Source organism: Rhinoraja longicauda, chromosome 12 (genome assembly GCF_053455715.1).
Source record: "Rhinoraja longicauda isolate Sanriku21f chromosome 12, sRhiLon1.1, whole genome shotgun sequence".
In the NCBI taxonomy this organism is placed as follows: domain Eukaryota; kingdom Metazoa; phylum Chordata; class Chondrichthyes; order Rajiformes; family Arhynchobatidae; genus Rhinoraja; species Rhinoraja longicauda.
The window spans coordinates 23441310-23464394 of record NC_135964.1 but is presented as its reverse complement, the minus strand read 5'-3'; the positions used below and the strand labels follow the sequence as shown (position 1 = coordinate 23464394).

General features: G+C 42.4%; 1 protein-coding gene across 1 annotated transcript in view; it reads right to left on the bottom strand.

Moving 5' to 3' along the window:
- LOC144598778 (uncharacterized) overlaps positions 1-23085 on the bottom strand; it is a 121314-nt gene that overhangs the window by 58667 nt on the left and 39562 nt on the right. The window contains exon 6 of the mRNA XM_078409181.1: positions 19999-20086. Within this exon, the coding sequence (XP_078265307.1) occupies positions 19999-20086 (88 nt within the window). The remainder of the gene's footprint in view (positions 1-19998; positions 20087-23085) is intronic.

Here is a 23085-nt window from a genome sequence, read left to right as displayed (position 1 = left end):
TCATCTCCTCGGACCGGGGGCCACAGTTCACCTCCGAGCTGTGGTCGGCCATGGCCCACCTGTTGGGCGTGCGGCTGCACCACACCACGGCTTATCACCCGCAGGCAAACGGCCTGGTGGAGAGGTTCCACCGGCAGCTGAAGACAGCGCTGAAGGCGCGACTCTCCGGCCCCGACTGGATGGACGAGCTACCATGGGTCTTGCTGGGCATCCGGACTGCGCCCAAGGAGGACCTGGCTTGATTGTCAGTGGAGCTCGTATAAGGGTCCCCGCTCACGGTGCCCAGGGAGTTCGTGCCCTCGTTGCCGGGGCGAGGGGAACCGCCCTCATCCACCCTACAGCGCCTCCGAGAGCGAGTTGGCAAGCTCGCACCCGTGCCGACGTCCCGCCATGGGACATTCCGCCCTTGCGTGCCATCGGCCCTCCGGGACTGCGCCTTTGTGTTCCCGCGCCGTGACGCCCACCGGACGCCACTCCAGAGGCCGTATGAGGGCCCGTACCGGGTGCTGGAGCACGGACAGACAACCTTTATCTTGGACATGGGGGGCCGGCTGGAGGCCGTGTCAATTGACCGCCTGAAGCCGGCCCACTTAGACATTGACCAACCGGTGCGGGTTGCCCAGCCTCGGCCACGAGGTCGCCCACCCTTCCGGGACCCACCACCTGCCCCTCCAACTGTGCCTCCGCCGGCCCCTCTGTCGACCGATTACCGTATGCAGTCCGGTCGGGTTGTGCGACCACCAGTGCGCTTTGTGCCTCCGGTTCTGGGGGTGGGGGGGTCCTGTGGCGGCTCCCAAGGGTCGGGCCATACCACTACCGATCCCTCGGCACGGGAATGGACCAGTCCAGGGGGGCGGTCCGGTACTACATATATAAGGACAAGGTTTTGGGCGCAAAGCCATTCCGGCAGACTCGACCCGTCTGATAACCGAGTATTAAACCAAAACGCCCCCAAAATACCTGGCTCCTTGCCTTTATTTCGGGCCTCTACCGACGCGCCACAATCTATCTATTCATGCTATTCCCTTTATCATGTATCTGTACACTGCGAATGGATCAATTGTAATCATGTATTGTCCTTCTGCTAACTGGTTAGCACACAACAAAAGCTTTTCACTGTATTTTGGTACAAGTGATAATAAACTAAACTAAATTAATCTGGTATCACAAAAAGCTGGAGTAACTCAGCGGGTCAGGCAGCATCTCAGGAGAGAAGGAATGGGTGACGTTTTGGGTCGAGACCCTTCTTCAGAATTCATCTGATCACTTAGCCTTGATATTCAATGGCAATACTGTTGCTGAGTCTACTTTCAATTTTCTGAGCTTATACTGACCAGTCACTCATCCAGGTCACCATGTACATCTTGTGGGCTGAGGCTGGACCAAAGCCCAGCAATTCACTTCCTGACAATCCAAGGCTTTTCCACTATCCATTAGGGATAAGGTAGGAGCATGATGGAATACCTCCTACTTATCTTAACGTGTCCAGCTCCAACAACTTTCAAGAGGAACAACACTATCCAAGGACAAAGCAGCCTGGGTGTATGGTACAAAAAAAACTGCTGGAGGAAATCAGTAGGTCAGGCAGCATATTGGTAAATGAACAGTCGATGTTTTGGGTTGAGAATTTTCTTCTGGTAATCTGTCCACTGTCCTCAACATTTTTCTCTTTACCATCAGGTGCATAATGGCTGCAATGAGTTTAACTCTTTTTGTTCTGTACACTCAGAGAAGAGATGAGAGCAATGGTCTGAAAAAGATGCAATTTTATCAAGGGCTTTGTTTACTCTGGTCGAGAGACAGCCAAAAAAGGAGACATTTTAAAGGCACCTGTGCAGAACATCTCAGTATCAGGGAAAATGCAATGGAGCCAGGGGATCTTGAAGAATGAAGAGAGTTCTTACTAGAGACAGGGTGAGAGGAGGTATGGTCTGTGGGTTAGCAATAGATGTTTCTGGTCTGAAATGGAGATAGAGGGATCCAATAGGATCCATAGATATGGACCACATGAAGGTGAGAGACGGGGAAGAAAAGCAGAAGTGAAGGATTTTCCAGATAAAGGCCACTCCAAGAGAATACAACTAGGAGGACTTGCAACATAATTATCTCATTAAAAACATCCTTTTGAAGTCTGTGTCAATGGGTACCACTCAAACCACACACTACACTGTTTGCAGACAAGGCTCATACTTTGAGTGAACTCTTGAGTTGAAAATATATCTTTCATCACGAACTTTTAACATTTGGGTCATCGTCAAGGTTTATGAATCCTTGCGTACAGACATTTAGGTCCATCTATATGCATTTCAATTTTGTTCAATTTTTTCCCAACTAATTCATTCTCATTTTATTAGTTTCAGTATTGGTAAAAAACAAAAATATTCAATTCCACTTTGAATATTTGTTGCACTGAAATTAAAATAGTGTAAATTAAGAGTTTTATTGGATATCCAACTTTATGTGTCACTAAAACAATAACCATGTTATTCTATTAAATCAAAGAAAAAATGAGAAGCTGCTTTAAAAGTTATTAAAGCCTGGACACAGAAAATGGAAGTAATCTAAAGATGCAATTCAAGACGGTATTTTCACTGGCACTTGCATTTAAATTTCCTTTCTGTGATATACGGTTTCGCAATTTCGAAATAGGTTTCGCAATGTTAGCATCTTGCACATAAATCCACAATATAAAATGATAATTATTTAGTATTGATCTAGGGACAGTATTACTTAGGAAAAAAATGTTCTATTAGGGTGGTAGGAGAATATTGGTAGAAGAGGTTGGGTTGTTCAACATTATTCATAGAATAATGGCTATTCCATTATGGCATAGAATTCAGCATTTAACCCTACAATGCAACACATTCAACACTCACAAAGAGTTTCCCCTTTTTGCAATGTTTTTTTCATTGCTGTCTGAAATTAACCAAAACGGATGCAAAATTGAGGAAGTAATTGAGGAAGTTTACAGAAATATACTCTAAACCAAATGGCTTCCGCAAAATGTTGTATCAGTTTTAAAAATATTACGATGGAAGCTGATACTGCATACATAAACTCAATCATCACTGGGCACTTCTACCTCCTGAGAATATGGAACAAGTCGTGGGGAGTGCTTGGTTTGGGTAGGGCCTGTGAACAACAATGTCACTCTGACAAGTGTGTAAGAAAATAAAAATAACCCAAAGTATTCTGTAGGGCATTCTTATTCCATTGAGGGCAAATCTACATACAGTATTTTGTTTTGAATAATTTAAGGAAGCATAATTTAACGCAGAACCACTCCAGGGTACTTTCCGGATTAGTGTGGCCTTTCCCTTGAGTGTGACTTAAACCTATAACCTCTAATTTGCAGTTGATAGATTCTGCTGAGGGTGTGTACTAGCACTGACTGGGTAACACCCCACCATTCTGGAGATTGGATCTGAATGGGCCTACGATCACTTGAGATCATAGCTCTTTATTTGGACCCAGTTCAAATATTGGGAGGTATGGGAAGTTGAGGTCAACAGGTTTGCAGTAAAGGGATACGACAGATAGATAATGCTATAACAACAAAGAAATCTACACTCTCCAACGTCTTATAGCCAATGCCCATCTCCACAAGTGATCCTGGTCACTGTGTGGTGTGAGGTTTTTAAGTTTACTGCAAATTGCATGGCACATCACTTTACTCCTTTAATTGTCATTGGACTGAACGGAGGATTCCTGGTTTCATACTGCAGCCTCTCTGTTGCCTACACAGGGATATTGGCACCCCTTATTAAAATCATACAGGCAGTTGTTAACAATTAGATATAGAACAAAAAATTGTTGTTGGCAACCATATTCTCTGGTAATTATAGCATTTGAGGCCTTTTACGAGACACTATATAATAAAGCAATGTTATTTTCAATTAAAAATTCTTAAGCTTTTGTTATTTTAATTTATTAAGTCATTACTAGTTATTGTAAATTTATTTGTTATGTTGTTGCTTAACCTGCCTGTTAAGGTGCAGCAAGAATGTCATTGCTCTATTCCTAGTGCATATGACAATTAAACATTTTTGACTCTTGAGATCTTATTACTATACCTCAATTCTTAAAAAGTAATTTCCAATTGTTTAAAATTTAATTACTCACATTTGGTGGATTAGATAAAGTTTCCAGTGCTTTTATTTCCATGATAAAACCATTCAATCAAATTGTACAATTTGACTGCTCTTAAATACATCAACATATATAGGAGCAAAGTATTCTATAAAGTATAAAGTTACATTATAAAGGTTCACTCAATTGCATTGAGGTAGGTTGGATTCATTAAATGCAAACAAGTTTCAATGAAAACTTGAAAAAAAAAGTTAAAATCCGTCCAGTTTTGGATGTAAACTATGTAGAGGTTACGGTTTGCACCAAAGTAGCAACTAAAATCGACCATTTCTTCACGTCCCTTCATCTGTTTGCTAGTAACAGCTATCAATCTTATTAAACTGGGAATATCACCCTTGGTTTCTTTAAAAACAATTGCAGAAATTCCATATTTTTAACTTAAGCTTATGCACAAAATAGCACAGCCTGAATACATGAATAGAAAGCCTCATACTCTTGTTACAAGCCTGTAAGATTTACAAGCAACAAATTACTTTCAAGATACATGTTCTTTTTCCAAATAGCCTACTTAAGAATGTTGCAGTTGAAAACCATGTGTCAAAACAGGGAAATATTAAAGGTGAATAGAAGTTTAAAGGTGAATAAAAGGCTCAGAAGAAGTGAAAAACCCTTTGGAAAAGAATTAGAATAACTCGTGTGCAAGAGATGGTTAAATTATATAATTCTTATGAGCATGCCAGATGCTAAGCATTTTTAGAATTTCCTGATGGTTTTTTTTCAGATTTCCTGCATTCCACAATAGCTGGCCTCGAGCTACCTCTAAAGATACGCCTCTGATGTTGCGATACAGGATTAACTCCTTATTGCCCTGTGCAATTCATCAAAAATTGGCCAGTTTTACCCATCATACGTCTGATCCGAAACCCTCTCTAGTTCCTTCTGCCTCGTCCCACCCTGCTATTAATGTACTCTCTATCTTTTTTTTACCAGGCTGTCAGTCCCTGCATCTTATTTCCTGTTCTGTATCTATTGATTTTCTACTCCTTGTTATATTATCTCTTTAATTCTCCAACTTATGTGGCCATTGACCTGTTCTTCCTTGTTCACACTCACTCAAGTATCAAATCTTAAAAATGGCTTCCTTTGCAATTTATGCACTATTATTTCAGGAATCCCCAAAGCATCCTTTCAAATCTTTGACTTCTACCTGGTCAGTGCTTTGTCTCTTGTCATTATCATGTGCAAATAAGTGTTCCACTTAACTCAACTCCTCCATTCTCTCTGTGTTGTCAGCAAACTTGAATAAAATGCAATTTTGATTGAGTTAAAAGTTCCTCCACTTTAACACTGGGAAAAATGGAGGCATAACCTTCAATCTCCATTGATTCAACTCCCTCAACACCAGATCCCAAGTGAATACCTTTGAATAAATTAGCATGTTTTCAATATTGGATGTCCATTGTGATCCTTGGTAGAGCTTCTACATTATATCCTTTTATTCACAGAGACTTTAACCTTAGAAGTTTGCCCATCTCAAATCCGACCTCATCCTGTTTACTACTCAGAGCCACATCTCGAGCTTCTCCTCTATTCCATTACTCTTCTGATTAATTTATTCTCCAACACTTTCAGTAAAATTCAGCTCATGTGAAATTCTGCTGCCCATTTCCAATAACACATCAATTCCAACTTTTCTACAACTGGCCTTTGATTTGTGGTGCCTCAGAATTGCAAAGAATTATTCTTGTAATGAAATTTCTCTTTGGTCTGCCCTTCTCTAACTTCAAGTCCACCTTCGGTGGTAGAACATTCCTTTCATCCTTCTTCAACTCTCTAACTCCAGTTTCAAGTGCATTCTTCTCTCTCCCACTGTTTGCAGCATGCTAATAACCATTTACCACTATTCCTTGGAACTTTGCTCCCTTAAGCTCCAAACCACTTTACCACCTATTTTTCATTCAATCCCTGTTAAAACTGTCATTTTCTTTGCTATCAGACTCCTGAACCAATCGTATACGAAAATAACTGCAGATGCTGGTACAAATCGATTTATTCACAAAATGCTGGAGTAACTCAGCAGGTCAGGCAGCATCTCGGGAGAGAAGGAATGGGTGACGTTTCGGGTCGATACCCTTCTTCAGACTGATGTCAGGGGGGCGGGACAAAGGAAGGATATAGGTGGAGACAGGAAGATAGAGGGAGATCTGGGAAGGAGATGGGGAAGGGAGGGACAGAGGAGCTATCTAAAGTTGGAGAAGTCGACGTTCATACCACCGGGCTGCAAACTGCCCAGGCGAAATATGAGGTGCTGTTCCTCCAATTTCCGGTGGGCCTCACTATGGCACTGGAGGAGGCCCATGACAGAAAGGTCAGACTGGGAATGGGAGGGGGAGTTAAAGTGCTCGGCCACCGGGAGATCAGTTTTGTTAATGCGGACCGAGCGCAGGTGTTCAGCGAAGCGATCGGTGAGCCTGCGCTTGGTTTCGCCGATGTAAATAAGTTGGCATCTAGAGCAGCGGATGCAATAGATGAGGTTGGAGGAGGTGCAGGTGAACCTTTGTCTCACCTGGAAAGACTGTTTGGGTCCTTGGATGGAGTTGAGGGGGGAGGTAAAGGGACAGGTGTTGCATCTCGTGCGGTTGCAGGGGAAAGTGCCCGGGGTTGGGGTAGTTTGGGTAAGAAGGGACGAGTGGACCAGGGAGTTACGGAGGGAACGGTCTCTGCGGAACGCAGAGAGGGGAGGGGATGGGAAGATATGGCCAGTGGTGGGGTCCCGTTGTAGGTGACGGAAATGTTGGTGGATGATATGTTGGATCCGCTGGCTGGTGGGGTGGAAGGTGAGAACGAGGGGGATTCTATCCTTGTTGCGAGTGGGGGGAGGGGGAGCAAGAGCGGAGCTGCGGGATGTAGAAGAGACCCTAGTGAGAGCCTCATCTATAATGGAGGAGGGGAAGCCCCGTTTTCTGAAGAACGAGGACATCTCAGAAGCCCTAGTGTGAAACACCTCATCCCGGGCCAATCATCCTGAACCAATCACCCCTTTCAAAACCCTTTTCATATCCCCCTTCCTGGAGGTGCCATCACCTTTTCTTACTCTTAACTGCACCGCATTCCCTACTGCACTTTAGTTTTTATTTGCACTACATTCTTTGCACTGCTGTTTTGTTGTTCTGCTGTTTTGCATTTGTCGTCGTATTTCTTGTTGCATCAATCAATACCATGTATACTGTTTACTCAATGAGCTTGATGTGAACAAGGAAATTCATTGCACTTGGTTTTGTATATGACAATTAATTAATCGGAATCTGAATCCTTTTGGTTTGATTTGGACATTTTCCCAGCTCTATTGTGAACACCATGGGGTATTTTATGTTTAAAATCAAAGAACTTAAATGCAATTTACTTTGCTATCATTATTTTTAAAACATAATTTTCAAGTCTTCACTATTGAACTATACTTGGCAAACGTTCTTTCCTTTCTAATTTCTCTCCATCCACTTCTGCGGAACTAATTTTTGCTGAGATCAGCCAGTTCATTCTAATCTCAACAAACTAATCAATCTATAAAATGGAAACTTAGCCCAAAATTGTCTGAAGGGTATTTGGTCATGGAAGTTCCCATTTAATGTTCAATCTTGTGTACCTTTCGGCAGATATGCAGGTTCAGCAGAATGATAATTAAATGTGAACGATGTTGCTAAGGGGCAGGTAAAATTGATGACTTATTACAGGATATATGATAAGAAAACTGATTATAGCCAAAATAAAAGATGTGGTCTCAGAGATTTGGGTTTAAGTTGATAATCCTCACCTTAAACCCAAATCTCTGAGACCACATCTTATATTTTGGCTATAATCAGTTTTCTTATCATATATCCTGTAAATTCATCAATTTTACTGTGAGTAAAAACATAACATGGCAGGTTCACTTATTCTTTTAATAAAAAAGAAAATGTAGGTTTGTTTATTTTTGTTGAACAATTATAACTTCTAATGAAGAGGTGGCATGTTGTAATCATTGTGATAGATTATTGATTTTGTTAACCTGGCTTTGGCTTAGTTAAAATCTCAGCAAAGGTTTTGTGAGTTGCCAAGAATAGATCGGGTGTTTTGTAACAGAGAGGAAATGGAGGTTTTCCCAATGACTCAGCTCGCTTGCACAGTGAGGGGTTGAGTGATGTATTTCAGGCAGCACCTGTGGAAAATTACTGAACTGAGATAGGTGCCAATAGTGGCAGGTTACAAATGATCACCATTCTTCTCCATTGGTAGAGGTCAGAATCAGCCGGAATGTCACTCCTGGTAATTAATCTGCCGACGCCCAAATTCAAAGTTTGCACACAAACTATAAGAACTTCTGCAGGTATTTGAAGACAATTGGTGCCTTTGAACCTATACCCCGGTCAGCATCATAAGGTTAAAGGGAGCAAATTTGCAAAGGATTGTTTGTATATCCGGAGAGAGTTAAATAATGTGGGGCGGCACAGCGATTGTTGCTGCCTTACAGCGCCAAAGACCCAGGTTCAATCCCGACTAAGGGTGCAGTCTGTATGGAGTTTGTACGTCCTACCTGTGACAGCGTAGGTTTTCCCCGAGTGCTCCGGTTTCCTCCCACACACCAAAGACATACATGTTTGTAGGTTACTTAGCCTCGGTAAAAATTGTAAATTGTCCCTAGTGTGTAGGATAGTGCTAGTGTCCGGGAATTGCTGGTCCGCGCGGACTCGGTGGGCCGAAGGGCCTGTTTCCACACTGTATCTCTACACTAAACTAAATAGCTAGAAGACCCTGCTAATGCATTATTGAAAATGTGTATTTTACTGCCATGATATGGATAGTTACATACAATTCTTGGTCAGAGAGAGCAACTTTTCCATTTTAAATACATCACACAGTTATTAAATGATTGTGTAACAATGAATATATTTCAAGTAACAAAAAAAAACAGGATAGGGAAAATGTCTAACAGCAAACCTTTTATATTAGTTAACATTAATCCATTATACTAATTTTTGCTCTAGATGATGCTGGAAAAGTAATTCCTTTTTTAATTATATCAATAATTGCTAAGTTAGAAAGTTTCAAGAAATTGTTATCAGCATTTATTCAAGTGCATTTCATTCTGTCCGACAGAGAGTTATTCCAGGTTTGCAACAAATAAATCTCTGTAATTTTACCCATTGTTTAAACCAGCAACCCATACTTTGCAGCACACAACTCTGTGCTGGCATGCTGCCCGGAAAGGAAAATCACCAGACATGTGTCAACTGTGTTTTCAGAGCCGATTCATGGTTCTACCCATCACTCTTGCCATTGCATACAGCAAATGTTTGCAGAGGAACCAATCATCTACCAGGCAACAGGGGTGTGCGCGGCAGCTTTGTGTAATCAGACTGTAGCTCTGATGAATGGATCAAGCCCTGGCATGCATATTGCACTAATAACACCTCTTCCTACAGGAAAACACAGCTGAGCCACTGTAATTCTGTTCCATGACATCTTTGAACCTATGCACCGAGTAGGATTGAACTACAAAATGAGACATTATACTGCTGAATTATAACACAGAAAATTCACCAACAGCAAGCTGCAGATTAGCAGCCCTGAAAGGTCGCAGCATTCCTTTCCTGAACGGACCAAAAAAAATGTCCTTCCATGATTTTGGGACATTCATGATGCTAGATATAGAAGAAAGAAGCATTTATGCACTGTTGTTTTTGCTCAAAAGTAATGTTCAGTAGTTTGTAATTTTTGGCTCATGAACCTGAATAGGCAGAAAATTGCAAGTTGCCATTACAGAAATGGAGAAACCAGGCAGAAAGAATGCATTTAAAAATTCTCAGTTGAAAATGGGATAGTTTATACCCTATCAACTGTAGCTTTTAAACAAACTAGCTATCGCTGAAATAGCTGTAAAAATAATGGCAAAATGAGAAACACAGATGAAAAAAAAATTAAAAAGAGCAAACGTGAGAGAAGAATAAAGTACCCAAATGAAGAATAGATAAATGACAGGTAGATACAGTATCACGGTGAAATTGTAAAATCAGTGTGTAAGATGCAGGAGGATGTCTTTTGCCCCTCACGCCTACATTATTCATTCAGATCAGATCTGACCATTAACCTCAGTGTCACTTTCTTATAGTAACCCTTGGTTCCTTTAATATCCAAAAATCTATCAAATCTTTCTTGAATGTGCTCAGCAGCTGAACCACCATTGCTCTCTCAGTTTAGGATTTCCAAAGTCAACTTCAGAGTAAATGTTTCAGTTCCATGAACTGAAATGTTTTTTGAAGTTTTAAGAGGGTGACTTGCAAAGAATAAAGAGAATGGCTGTGACAGGACAGAGGCAGGAGATAGCAGAAAGCACAAATGTTTCAGGTGCTATTCAAGAAAGGGTGGTGCAGGTTTATGAATCATATTTAATCTGACTGGAGTATAAATAAGGACAAAAGTTAATACCCTTACTTTTGTCTATATTGAAATCAATTCCTCAGTAGTTTTGCCCGTTCAATTAATCTAATATTTCTTTCTTATGGAATTTTTGCATTCACAATACACAAGATATCTATTTTAGCTGTGTTGACAAACTTGTGGTTATATATGCTATCATTTAAGTCATTTATATGCAGTGAAAAAATGTAGCCCCATCCTTCTGAAATACTATGTTAACTTGAGCACCTACTCATTTTTCGTACTCTCTTTTTTCTGTTACTCAACCATTTTCTTTCCATCAATAGCCTGCCTTCAATTCCATGAGTTTCGGCTTAGCTAATATCTTATGTGAAAGACGCAGGGATAAGGGATAAGAACGCAGTTTTAGTAGAGATAAGGAGCTCGGGCTTTGCATTCCAGGAAGATCTACAGTAGAGAACAATTTTAACAGATTGTAGTAGGGCCTTTAATGCTTAAAGTAATCAAATAATTTTAGTTATTATACATACACTTATGACAAAATGTGTTCTTTGGAAGATTGGCATATAATAGTTCTCAAGCTGAAGTTCACAGTTGTCCAGGCATTTTTAATCAATGAGATATCTCTTCTAAAATCAACTATTTACTTATTTTTACACAACAACTTCATAAGAATCTGCATTTCATCATTTATCTTATTCAATTAGCTGTTATCCCTCACTGATGACTGCCCTTTTAATAAGTATAATTCTCCTGCAAGCTAATTTAAGTCATGCAACTTTGAGAGAGTAACAGACAGATTAATGAACAATGGCCCACCATAGACAAGCTTATCACTTGCCTTACACAGATATGTCCTTGAAAGAAATATCCTGAACCACATATCCCATAACAATGGAAACATATTTGTCTGCTGGTGAATTTCTTATCTCCCAGTTTTCCCTGTTCTGTCTTGCCATCTTTAACTTAAATTACTTATTTTCCACCTAAAAAGAATGATATAATTTTCCCACTTAAATTGTCATTTACTGACTATGCAGACTTGCTTCAATTATGTTTCCTATTTAAGCAGAGTGTGATTTTTGTTAAATTAGATTTTAATGAGCAGGTCAGACATGTTTCTATCTTTCTGGACTCTGAACGTAAAAATTAATACGAAGAGAATAATATGAAAGGAATTGATGTCCCCATCATCGAAGGGATCTATAGGATGCGCTGCCCCAAAAAGGCAGCAAATATAATCAAAGACTCTGACATCTTCGGTTTCCTCTCACACTCCAAAGACTTACAGGTTTGTAGGTTAATTGGCTTGGTATAAATGTAAATTGTCCCTAGTGTGTGCAGGATAGTGTTAATGTGGCTCGGTGGGCCTGTTTCCGCGTTGTACCTCTAAACTAAACTAAACCCACACCACCCTGGCCAAGCTCTCATTTCACTCCTAAGATCAGGAAAACAGGAGTCTGAAAACCATGACCACCAGGTTCAAGAATAGCTTCTTCCCAACAACCATCAGGCTCTTGAACACTACCCAACATCACCTCAATTATGAACTTCTATGGCCTGTCTTTGGTGGCAATGACTTTTGACTTTTTGCATTGGTATTGGGGTTATTAATTTATTGAATGTGTGTTTATTCTTTATTATCGATGTGTTTTGTGTTTTCACAGGCTTGTTACGCTGCTGTAAGTAATAATTTTAATGTTCCATTGTCAATACAGATGACATTTAAATCCTCTCGACTGCTGAATTCTCGTCTTACATCTCCTGCTACCTCAATTTGTTCTCGTTAAACCAATGACCACACAAGAGGTTCTCTTCTGTCACTCAAATCCCATCAACAGCCAAATTCTGCTTGACAATTCTTGGGCAGTTTTGCTGTGTTGAAGCACGACATTTCGATGATTTCAGATTGTTGTACAACTTCTAATCTCTGTATCTTCTCCGAAGTCTTTGAATTTACCACCACCTCCCAATGTCCATACTTAAACCTATTTAATTAGCTTTCTGATCAGTACAATCCTGTAACAACTCTCATCAAAGTTACACAGAATAGTCCCTGTGATTGCATCCGACTATAATGAGCACTTCTCAACATTTCAGCGGTCTTTGATGCATCATCTTTATATGCCTCGCCACCTTTTCCAAGCTAAGTGGAATTTAATTAATTTAATTTAATTCTTAGTATTCATTCGTTGGGGATAACTGATTCTCTGCTCACCCTCTTATCTTGCCCTGTGTCTGGTCATCATTATTTCCACATCTAAAGATATGGCTTCAAGTTTTTTTAATATACTTTGATCACAATGTCAGACCTTCCAGTGCTTTTCCATTGTCCAGTTCTGGGTGAGCCACAATTTCCTAATTTCCTTCAATTAAATACCCAGAAATGTTTTGCCACCTCCAACATGATCCCACCACTAACCACATCTTCCCATCTCCACCCCTTTCTGCTTTCCGCAGACCGTTCCCTCCGCAACTCCGCGGTCAACGTCCCTTCCCAACCAAACCACCCCCTCCCCAGGTACTTTCCCTAGCAACCACAGGAGATGCAACACCTGTCCCTATACCTCCTCCCTCGACTCCATCCAAGAACCCCAACAGTCTTTTCAGGTGAGGCAAGGTTCACTTGCACCTCCTCCAACCTCATCTACTGTATCCGCTATTCCAGGTGTGGACTCCTATAAATTGGCGAGACCAAGCGCAGACTCGGCGATCGTTTTGCTGAACACCTCCTTCAGTTCGCCGAAACCTACCTGATCTCCCGGTTGCTAAACACTTTAACTCCCCCTCCCATTCCCACATTCACCTTTCTGTCCTGGGCCTCCTCCATTGTCAGAATGAGGCCCAGCGCATGCTGGAGGAACAGCACCTCATATTTTGCTTGTGCAGCTTACACTCCAGCGGTATGAATATTGATCTCTAACTTCAAGTAACCCTTGCTTTCTCTCTCTCTCCATCCCTCCCCCTTCAAAGTTCTCCAATCAGTCTGACTGTCCCTCTGATTACATTGTATCTCTGTTTGCTTTGTTGTCATCTTCTCCTAGTTAACAATGGTCTAGTCTACATTTTCATTGATCTGTATCTCTTTAGATCTCTTACACTTCCTTATCTCTGTAACTCCCTCTACCCTGACGCTCTGTCTGAAGAAGGGTCTCAATCCGAAATGTCACCCATTCCTTCTATCCAGAGATGCTGCCTGTCCCGCTGAGTTACTCCAGCATTTTGTGTCTATCTTTGCTGTTGTTGGGTTTGGGTTTGGCCTCATCATGGCAGTGGAGAAAGTCAAGGATAGAAAGGGAATGGAAAGGAGAGTTTAAGTGACTTGCAAAACGAAGGTCAGGTTGTCGACAGAGTGGAGGTGTTCTGCATTATAGCTGCCTGGTCTCTGCTTGGTCTAGCTGATGTAGAGGAGGCCACGTGGAGAGCACGGTGTGCCACAAAGGTTGGAGTGCAGGTGAATCATTAAAATTGATTTCTTAATCACTCTATTTGCTTTATGCAAATAAAATAACCCAGATTTAAAACTGCATTTCAAACACAATTCATTAATTGTTAGCTCTGGAGCATTTTGTAGGCATGAAAGAATAAAACACTTGTTCTTTCTTACCTTCACTCTTATCTAGAATTTAATTGCATCAATTATGACAAATCCAATGTTCCCCTGCTGGCTTCCCAGACTCCAAACCACATCAGCTCATCCAAAACTGACCATCTGCAATCTGACCATCGGAGAATGAAGCTCATCCATTCCTTTTCCCTCTGGTCTACAATGGATTCTAGTTCACTAGTATCTCTACTTCATAACCTTTATTCTAGTATTGCTCCTCAAGTTTGTGTCAGGCCTCCTTGAAACAGTGCAACGGGCCACCAACAGAATTGTCAGAGAGGCTGTTCAATGGCAAATAAGTAAAAGCTCAAAATTAGCATAGTTGATTAAGGAACAAATATTAGCAACAACATAAGAATAACATCTCTGCTTTGCTGCTTTACTGCACAGTCGAAGGCGAAGGGGAAATTTAGTGACCATGAATGGTCTGCAAGCTCACTTTTTCCCACCCTCGGAATGTGGTCTGAAGTCTCATAGTCGGTTCGGGAAGGTTTATACTGTTCCTCAAGCGGGACAATGGCGATCTTGATGCATGGAAGAGGGACAGTCGCAGGAGGCCACAGCTCATGTTTCCCTTAAGTTGGGAAGATGAGGTGGCCGTTGAACATCCTACGGCAGCCAGGCGAGTGAACGATTCGAGTACAGCCTGCAGCAGCTGCACGGAGCTGCTGCATCCATGAAAGGAACTGTCAGCATCACAATGGGCCAGGCCGACCCCTACAGCAATGATACTGCCGCACTCACCCAGTGCAAACAAAACACCTACAAAAGCGAGAAAATAAGAACTGCATGTCTTCTTCAGTGATAGATATAAGATAGCGCCAAGGGGTGGTGACTCTGCGTGCAATCCCAGAAGAGAATCTGTTATCCACTACAATTATTCCATTGTGTATTCAACTCATCCACTTGTGTGTGGCTGTGTTCATGTATAATATGATTTGACTGGATAGCACGTAAAACAGTTTTTCACTGTACCTCGGCACACATGACAATAATAAACAAAACTACTTTTTAAAACATTGATTTGGTTAAACTAAAAGATTGCAAAAATCCACTGTTCCATTTGTACTCAAGTAGCCCTTACAACGTCACTTCCCATGCATGTATTGAAGAAATGTCTCAGAGGTGAAATATATGTCACAGTGGCTGGCAGATTGACTTTTTATCTCAAGGATCTTTTAAAACCAGACAGGAAAATTTAAAAAAATGTCCTTATTGGTTGTACGAGTCCTGTGGGGTAGTCAGTGTTAAACCAGCTCCAATTGGACACAGATCCTCAAGAGAAAAATGTTTCTGTGTTTATAATTTTAATTACACAAGCTGTAGGGATAATCAGTGTATAGGCCAGAAGACTCAAACTGGTGCTACGATATGATGCGATAGAACTTTATTTATCCCAGGAGGGAAATTGGTCATTAAACACAACAAAATACATGAAACATGAAATTAAAGTGACAAATGGAAAGTCCAGGATTGGGGATGGGCAAAGATTGGGGAGGGGGGAAGAGGGCAGTCAGTCTACCCCATGAAAGAAGGGGGAGGAATTGTATAGTTTGATAGCCACAGGAAAAAATGATCTCCTGTGGCGTTCTGCGCTACATCTTGGTGGAACCAGTCTGTTGCAGAAGGTGCTCCTCAGGTTGACCAGTGTGTCATGGAAGGGGTGAGCTATATTGTCCAAGATGTTCTGTAGTTTGAGGAGCATCCTCCCCTCCAAGTTAATCTCCAGTGAATCCAACTCCATCCCTAGGACAGATTCAGCGCTCCTGAGGAGTTTGTTAATTCTGTTGCTGTCCTTGGCTTCGCCTGCTACCCCAGCACGCGACAGCGAAGAAGATGGCACTGGCCACCACTGATTGGTAGAACATCTGCAGCATCTTACTGCAGATGTTGAAAGAGCGGAGCCTTCTCAGAAAGTACATACGGCTCTGTCCCTTCTTCTACAATGCCTCAGCATTCCTGGACCAGTCCAGTTTACTGTCCAGGTAAACTCCAAGGTACTTGTACTCCTTGGTAAACTGCACATCCACACCCATGATGGAGACATGGGACAGGGGTATTCCTCTCCTCCTAAAGTCCACCACTAACTCCACAACTGACTAGTGTTATAATTCCTCTGGGAGTTATTGTAGTGTGCAGAGAACTTTCTACTTCCAATTAATGACTATAATCAGAAAGTAAAATGAGAATATCTAAAAAAAATACTTTGAACACCCTGCTATGACTGCAATCAGGTATCAAGTTTTACGCATTCATATTGAACAGCTTTATCACTATGTGGATTAACTGTCAAGATTAACTCGGGAAACACGTATCAATCTCCTTAGTATACTCTGCGCCCTTTCGGCACAGCACACACCCTCAACACTAATTAATCCTAACTATGAATAAGATGATAAGAACTAGTTTTACCAGCAAGCACCTTTTCCACGTGGATGGTTTCTTTTCGTACAGGGCATTAACAGGTCCAAAAAGAAAAGGCAGTTAAATAGCTTTTGTGCCCTTAAGTTGCCTCAATGTACACTAAAGTTAATGACATTTTCTTGAAATAAAGTCACTGTTGTAATACTGATAAATATTTCAAAAGCGATAAATATCTGCACAATAAGTCCACCGCTCAAGAAATATTCCACAACATTGTCAAGACAGAATCTAATCGAGCGGTCCGTGGAATTTAAAACAATTCTAACGTCTGGATTGCTGTGGAAGTGCCCAGTGTACAGCTTGAATGAGTTAAAAATTGCGACATTACAACATTCTACTGTAATCAAAACTGATACTTGTTAAACAAAACAAACCAGTTCCCAGGGACAGAGACAGAGGGCACTTAATCTAACATCTCACAGGGTGCAGTGACTCACTAACAACCAAACATCAATGCATTCCACCAGAAACATTCAGCTGCAGATCCTTTCACAGTTTTGCCCAAAATTCAAAATTAAACAGCAATCAATGAAGTATGAATTATGTCTTGATACGAAGTAGTTTACAGGTTCCTCATTTATACTGTTAGAGTTAAAGATGGAGGGCGAGAAGTCGAAAGTGAAATTGTAAATAATTTTGGCAGCCTTTTCTCCTCTGGGATCTATTAAAAAAGAAATGGGGTAGGAAGCAATCGGAAATGATTTTGATCGTGATGAAACAACGAGGATGGGAGCAGGTTGAGGAAGGTGTTGTGGGCTAGAGGAGGAAAGGTTATAGACGGGAGTGTTTACGTGAGAAAAATAGGTGGTTGGGGCACTTTGATGAGTGTCATCTGAAGGACCTGCAATGGAATTAAGGATGCCTTGTGGGCAAAGACTGAAGGAAGGGTGGTCAGATGCTTTTTTCAAGGAGAAAAGCACAGCAGGGTGACACGGAGAACAGCAAACATTTTAAAAGGTGGATGAGAGAGGCAAAGCAATTAGAAAAGAAAGGTAATTTTATTGGAAGTGGCGGCGCCTAACGGCTGCGGCTCGCTAGCAGTCTGTTCGTCTTTTTTCCTTTTTTTTTTGTTGTGTGTCGGTGTTGGGATGGTTTTTGTATTTTTTTGGTTGTGTATGTGTGGGGGGTGGTGGTGTGGGTGGTGTGGGTGGGGGAAACTTTTCTCTTCCTCACGGCGCGGGGTGCGGCTCGGCCGCGGGGCCTAACATCGCCCGGTGCGGCTCGGCCGCTGGACTTTACATCGCCCGGTGTGGCTTGGCCGCTGGACTTAACAGTGCCCGGTGCGGCTCGGCCGCGGGACTTTTCATCGCCCGGTGCGGCTCGGCCGCGGGACTTTTCATCGCCCGGTGCGGCTTGGCCGTGGGACTTTACATCGCCGGTGCGGCTCGGCCGCTGGACTTAACAGTGCCCGGTGCAGCTCGGCTGCGGGGCCTAACATCGCCCGGTGCGGCTCGGCCGCGGGACTTTACATCGCCCGGTGCAGCTCGGCCACGGGACTTTTCATCGCTGGTGCGGTTCGGCCACGGGACTTAACATCGCCCGGTGCGGCTCGGCCGCGGGGCTTTACGTCGCTGGTGCGGCTCGGCCACGGGACTTAGCTGCGCAAGGCTTGGTCGCGGGGCCTTCCATCGCCCGGCTCGGCCGCGAGACGTTTCAGCACCCGGTGCGACTCAGCCGCGGGGACTTCCATCCCCTTGCGGGGACTGTGCGGGTCGGCCGGGGACGAGCTGTCTGTCCGTGGGCGTGGGGAAGAGAGTGGAAGTTTTGCTGCCTCCATCACAGTGAGGGGGTGTTTGGAGTCACTGTGATGGACGTTTGTGTTGGGGTTATGTGTCTTGTGTTCTTTTTTGTATGACTGCTATGTAGTTTCGTTCGGTACCTCGGTACCGAATGACAAATAAAGCTCTGTTATACTGTTATACTGTTATACTGTAATGATTTGGTGGTATGACTCACAAAATAAATGCAACAGGTTAGATAGGTAAGTGTTCGAAATTGTCGGGTGAAAGAAGTTTTTTTTGGCAACATTGTGGCCCTTATTATGAAGCAAAATTAGATAACAATATCCAAATGTTCTTCCAGTAAGTGTGGCACAGTGGCACGGCGATAGAATTGCTGCTTCACAGCGCCAGAGACCTGGTTTGATCCTGATTACGGGTGCTGTCTGTATGGAGTTTGTACATTCTCCATATGACCATACGAGTTTTCTCCGGGTGCTCCGGTGTCCTCCAACATTCCAAAGACATGCAGATTTATAGATTAATTGACTTCTGTAAATTGTCGCTGGTGTGGTGGATAGAACTAGTGTACTGATGATTGTGGATCAGCATGGACTTGGTGGGCCGAAGTGCCTGTTTCCAAGCTGTATTTCTAAACTAAACTACACATTTAAATACTCTATTACAGAAAGCACAATGCAAGGTGTATTGCATTACAGCAGAGTTTGAGAAGTTATTGATTAGTAAGGGCATCAAAGATTACAGGGAGAAGGCAGGAGAATGGGGTTGAGAGGGAAAATTAGATCAGCCATGATCGGATAGCAGAGCAGACTCGATGGGCCAAATGGCCTAATTTTGCTCCTATGTCTTATGATCTTATGACAAGCCATGATCACAATAGATGGTTTGCAAATTTGTTTAAATGAATCAGAGAAATGTTATAGCAGAGAAAGTGATGGTGACATCACAGTGTTGCCTGGCTGTAAATGTTGAATAGAAACAGAGAAAAGCAGTAGGCCACGTGGCCCTTCCAGCTTGCTCTTTCATTCAATACATGATCCTCATTCAATACATGATTCATAGCTGATCCCCTATCTTAGTACCATTTTCCTGCTCACCCCTCCATATCACTTGGTGCACTTTGTGTCTAGAAATCTCTCTACCCCTTCCTAAAAATGTACATCAACTAGGCTCCACAGTCTTCTATGGTAAAGAAATCCACACCTCTTCTCATCTCAGTCCAAAATGTCTTATTCCACACATCCCGAGACTGTGACCGTCCTTTCTGGACTGCCTCAACAGAGGAAATCATCTTCCCTGCATTCAGTATGTCTGGGTCGGTCAGAATGCTGGCATTTCAATGAGATCCCTTCTCATTCTTCAAAACCCGGATGAATACAGCTCTAGTTGATCCATTCTCTCCTCATAAGACAGTCCTGATATTCCTAAAACCAGCCCGTAGATTAAAACTGCACATAACGCTCCAGCTGTGATCTTACCAAAGCCCTGTATAATTGGAACAAGGTATTGTTGCACCTGTACTTAAAACCTCTTGCATTAAAGGCCTTCTTAACAGATTGGTGCACCAGCATGTTTGCTTTCTGTAATTTTATGTTTGTACCAAGACGGTGACAGTGTTGTTAGATGCAAGTAAAAAAATTACAGTTTAGTATACTTTCTCTTCGCAAATGTTCTTAATTCTCAAAAGGAAGCTCAAAAAGAAAATAAACATTGTTTAACACTCACGCTGCAAGATGTTCTGTTCTGGTTTCTTTCACTAAGTTGAAATACAGGTTGGCCGTAATGCAACAAACCCATGCCAGGGAACACCAGTCTGTACAGAAACAGTGAATAAATTAAATATTAAAAGGGAAAGTGCACTTACAAATGTATACCTAAAGGATTATTTTCTAACTTGTTTCCAGTACCAAAGAGATTTCTGAAAGTCAGCTGCACATTTAAATGAACAGCTGCAAAAGCATGCACCTGACAAATTGACTTTTGATTACAGACATGTGGTAAGTAAATTTTCCCACCAGAAAATAAAGATGTTGATTTTTTTGAATGAGATAATTAACTTTCAACTGAATGATTATACTCCACATTACATCAAACAAGAACAAGGTACTGAAATCCTGCTATATTATCTGAAAGTTTTGTTTCTATTTAAAATTCACTTTTAAAGTCATTTTGCAACAATACTGGAGTCATCTGAAGAGACAAAATTATTTTTCCCTCTTTTTCCTCAAATTAATGACACAGCTGGCCTGTGCCAGCTCTTGAACGTTTCCAGTTTACCTTTTAACACTGCAGTTCAACCTCTTCAACTACATCTCCAATTGGGTTTGGAAACGCACAATGGAATCTATTTCCACAACTTTTTCATGGTGTGCATTTCAGACTATCCACTTTTGTATTCACTCCCTTCACATGAAGGGCAACTTACCTAGCAACTTACCAAATAACCTACAAACCTGTGTGAGGAAGCCAGAACACCCTGAACAAAATTCACGCGGTCACAGAGAGAACGTGCAAACTTCACACAGACAGCACCGGAGGTTAGGATCGAACACGGGTCTCCAGCGCTGTGAGATAGTGGCTTTACAAACTACGCCATTGTGTCGCCCATATGCGGCGAGGCTGGCACCGGCATTTCTCCGCAATAATTAAAGGCTAGAGCAACATTACATCATCACTAAGAACATGACCATGGGCCGCTCCCATTTCTTGTTCCAAGAATGCAGATGACGCCTCTGCTAAGGATCGAACCTGGATCTCCAGTGTTGTGAGGATGCAGCACTACCAGCTGTGCCAATGTGCCGTTACTCATCAAGAAACTCTCTGCATTAAAAGCTTTTCAACATTTGCACTGTAGTCATTCTTTCCATTCAAATCTCTTCGATCTTCTCTAACCTGTCACTTATGATTCTATGCTTTGGACTCCTGCATTCTGGGCTCCCCTCGTGCAGAAAGAACTGTATACAAATCCTAAGAAAATATTTAACCATTTTGAGTACTTATGATAGTTACTTACATACAATAATTTTCAATATGCCTGACAAAGTTTGTAAATCTATTTTGATTTATTTTGTGAATGTGAGAGATTTGTTTAAAAATTCTAAAAATTGTCTATCTTGCCTTGGAATTACATTTATAACCATAGGAAGATAATTTAACGTATACAGTACCATTAAATGTGGAAAACAAACATTGAAACCAGTTCCACGAGTTGCCAAAGAATGTGGAAGAATTGCTACAACAGTAACAAATCTTACTTACAATCTAGGTTTATTAATAACTCCGAGTTTGAAAATCTGTAGAGTAAAAGAAATTGCTACTTCCTCTCAAATTAAAGCCAATATGTCCCCGAAGTCAAATAAACTCAAAATATATGTCTTGTGCTCCTAATTCTGCTTGTTAAAACAGGGCGATTGGTTCTGTTTTCATCAGTGCACTGGCACGGTTATGCCTGAATAATCAATCATAAAAATCTTACAGAGCTCAATTTATAAAGTTTACAACTTTAGTAGAATGATATATTAAAATGGATGAAAGCATTATTGCTGGGAGTTTACATTGACAATTACAGTTAATCAAAACCACTGCACATTATTGAGCTTAAGGTAATCACTGTAGACTGCTGTGCCTAATATGGAAGTTACGATTGACAGTGTGCACTGGCTTAGTGAAGCAGTAGCTTAATGATTTGTCACATGGATGGGGAGAGGAAATACAAAGTACAGTAGTCACTCTGAGCATATTTATTAGCAGTCAGTAAGATGCAAAGGCCTCTTGAGCATGACAACTTAAAACTCAGAAAGACCTGGGACAGAGAGAGAGAGAGGAAGGAACTTCTGTATTATATGAGGGAGAAGTTAACAATTGACCTTTGCCATGTCAAATATAACATGGTACTGAAATCTTACGTTAACACTGGATAAGCTAATCTCATAAGATGATTTAAAGTAATGCATAATGTTTTGTGTGGACGTGGTATCCAGCAGGGATAGGATGGAGTTGAGGTACGTGGAAATCATTTCCGTGGTACAGGAGCAGGCAGAAACAATGGGTCTGCCAGGGCTGTTGTGTTTGTGGATTTTGGGGTGAAGGTAAAAACGGGCTGTGCGGGGCTGGGAAACGATAAGGTTGAAAGCTGTGGAGGGCAGACAACCAGAAGTGATGAAATCAGTAATGGTGTTTGAGATTAAGGCCTGGTGCTCATCTTTGGGATCATGGTCCAAGGATGGTGGGTGTTCAGAGAAGAGGGGGGCACGAGGACTATTGTATAGGTGGCGGTGGTCGGGGTAACCTGGTTAAAAGAGGGGGAAGGGGAGGACCCATCACTACTGAGGTTCCCTGTAGCAGGGGGGGAGCAGTAGAACCCAGCAGAGTCAGACCACGTGGTGTGGGAGTCTGCATCGTGGAGGTTGTGGGCCTGGTGTTGAGCCTGGAACTCAGGTGAGGCGATGGCTCCGGCCCGCTGGTGGGCGGTGGAGCGGCTAGGGTCGGCCGAGTCGCTGGTGGAGGCCCCTGGGGGGCTGGAGTAGAGATACGGGTCGACGGCGGCAGCATCGGTGGCCCCGGGGAGACAGTGAAGGTCGGCGACAGCGGCGGCCTCAGGGAGGCGGTGAGAGTCGGCGTCGCAGCAGTTTCTGTGGTCGGGGCCTGGGTTCGGACGGGAAGGCAGTGAAGGTCGGAGAGGCGGTGAATGTTGCTGCTGCTCCTCACGGTGGCAATCTGGGCCTCATGGTGTTCGGGCAGGCGGTGCGGTTCAGCGGTGGAGCCCCGGGCCTGCAGGCGGGCAAGCATGCGATCCTTAGTGGAGTCCTGGTA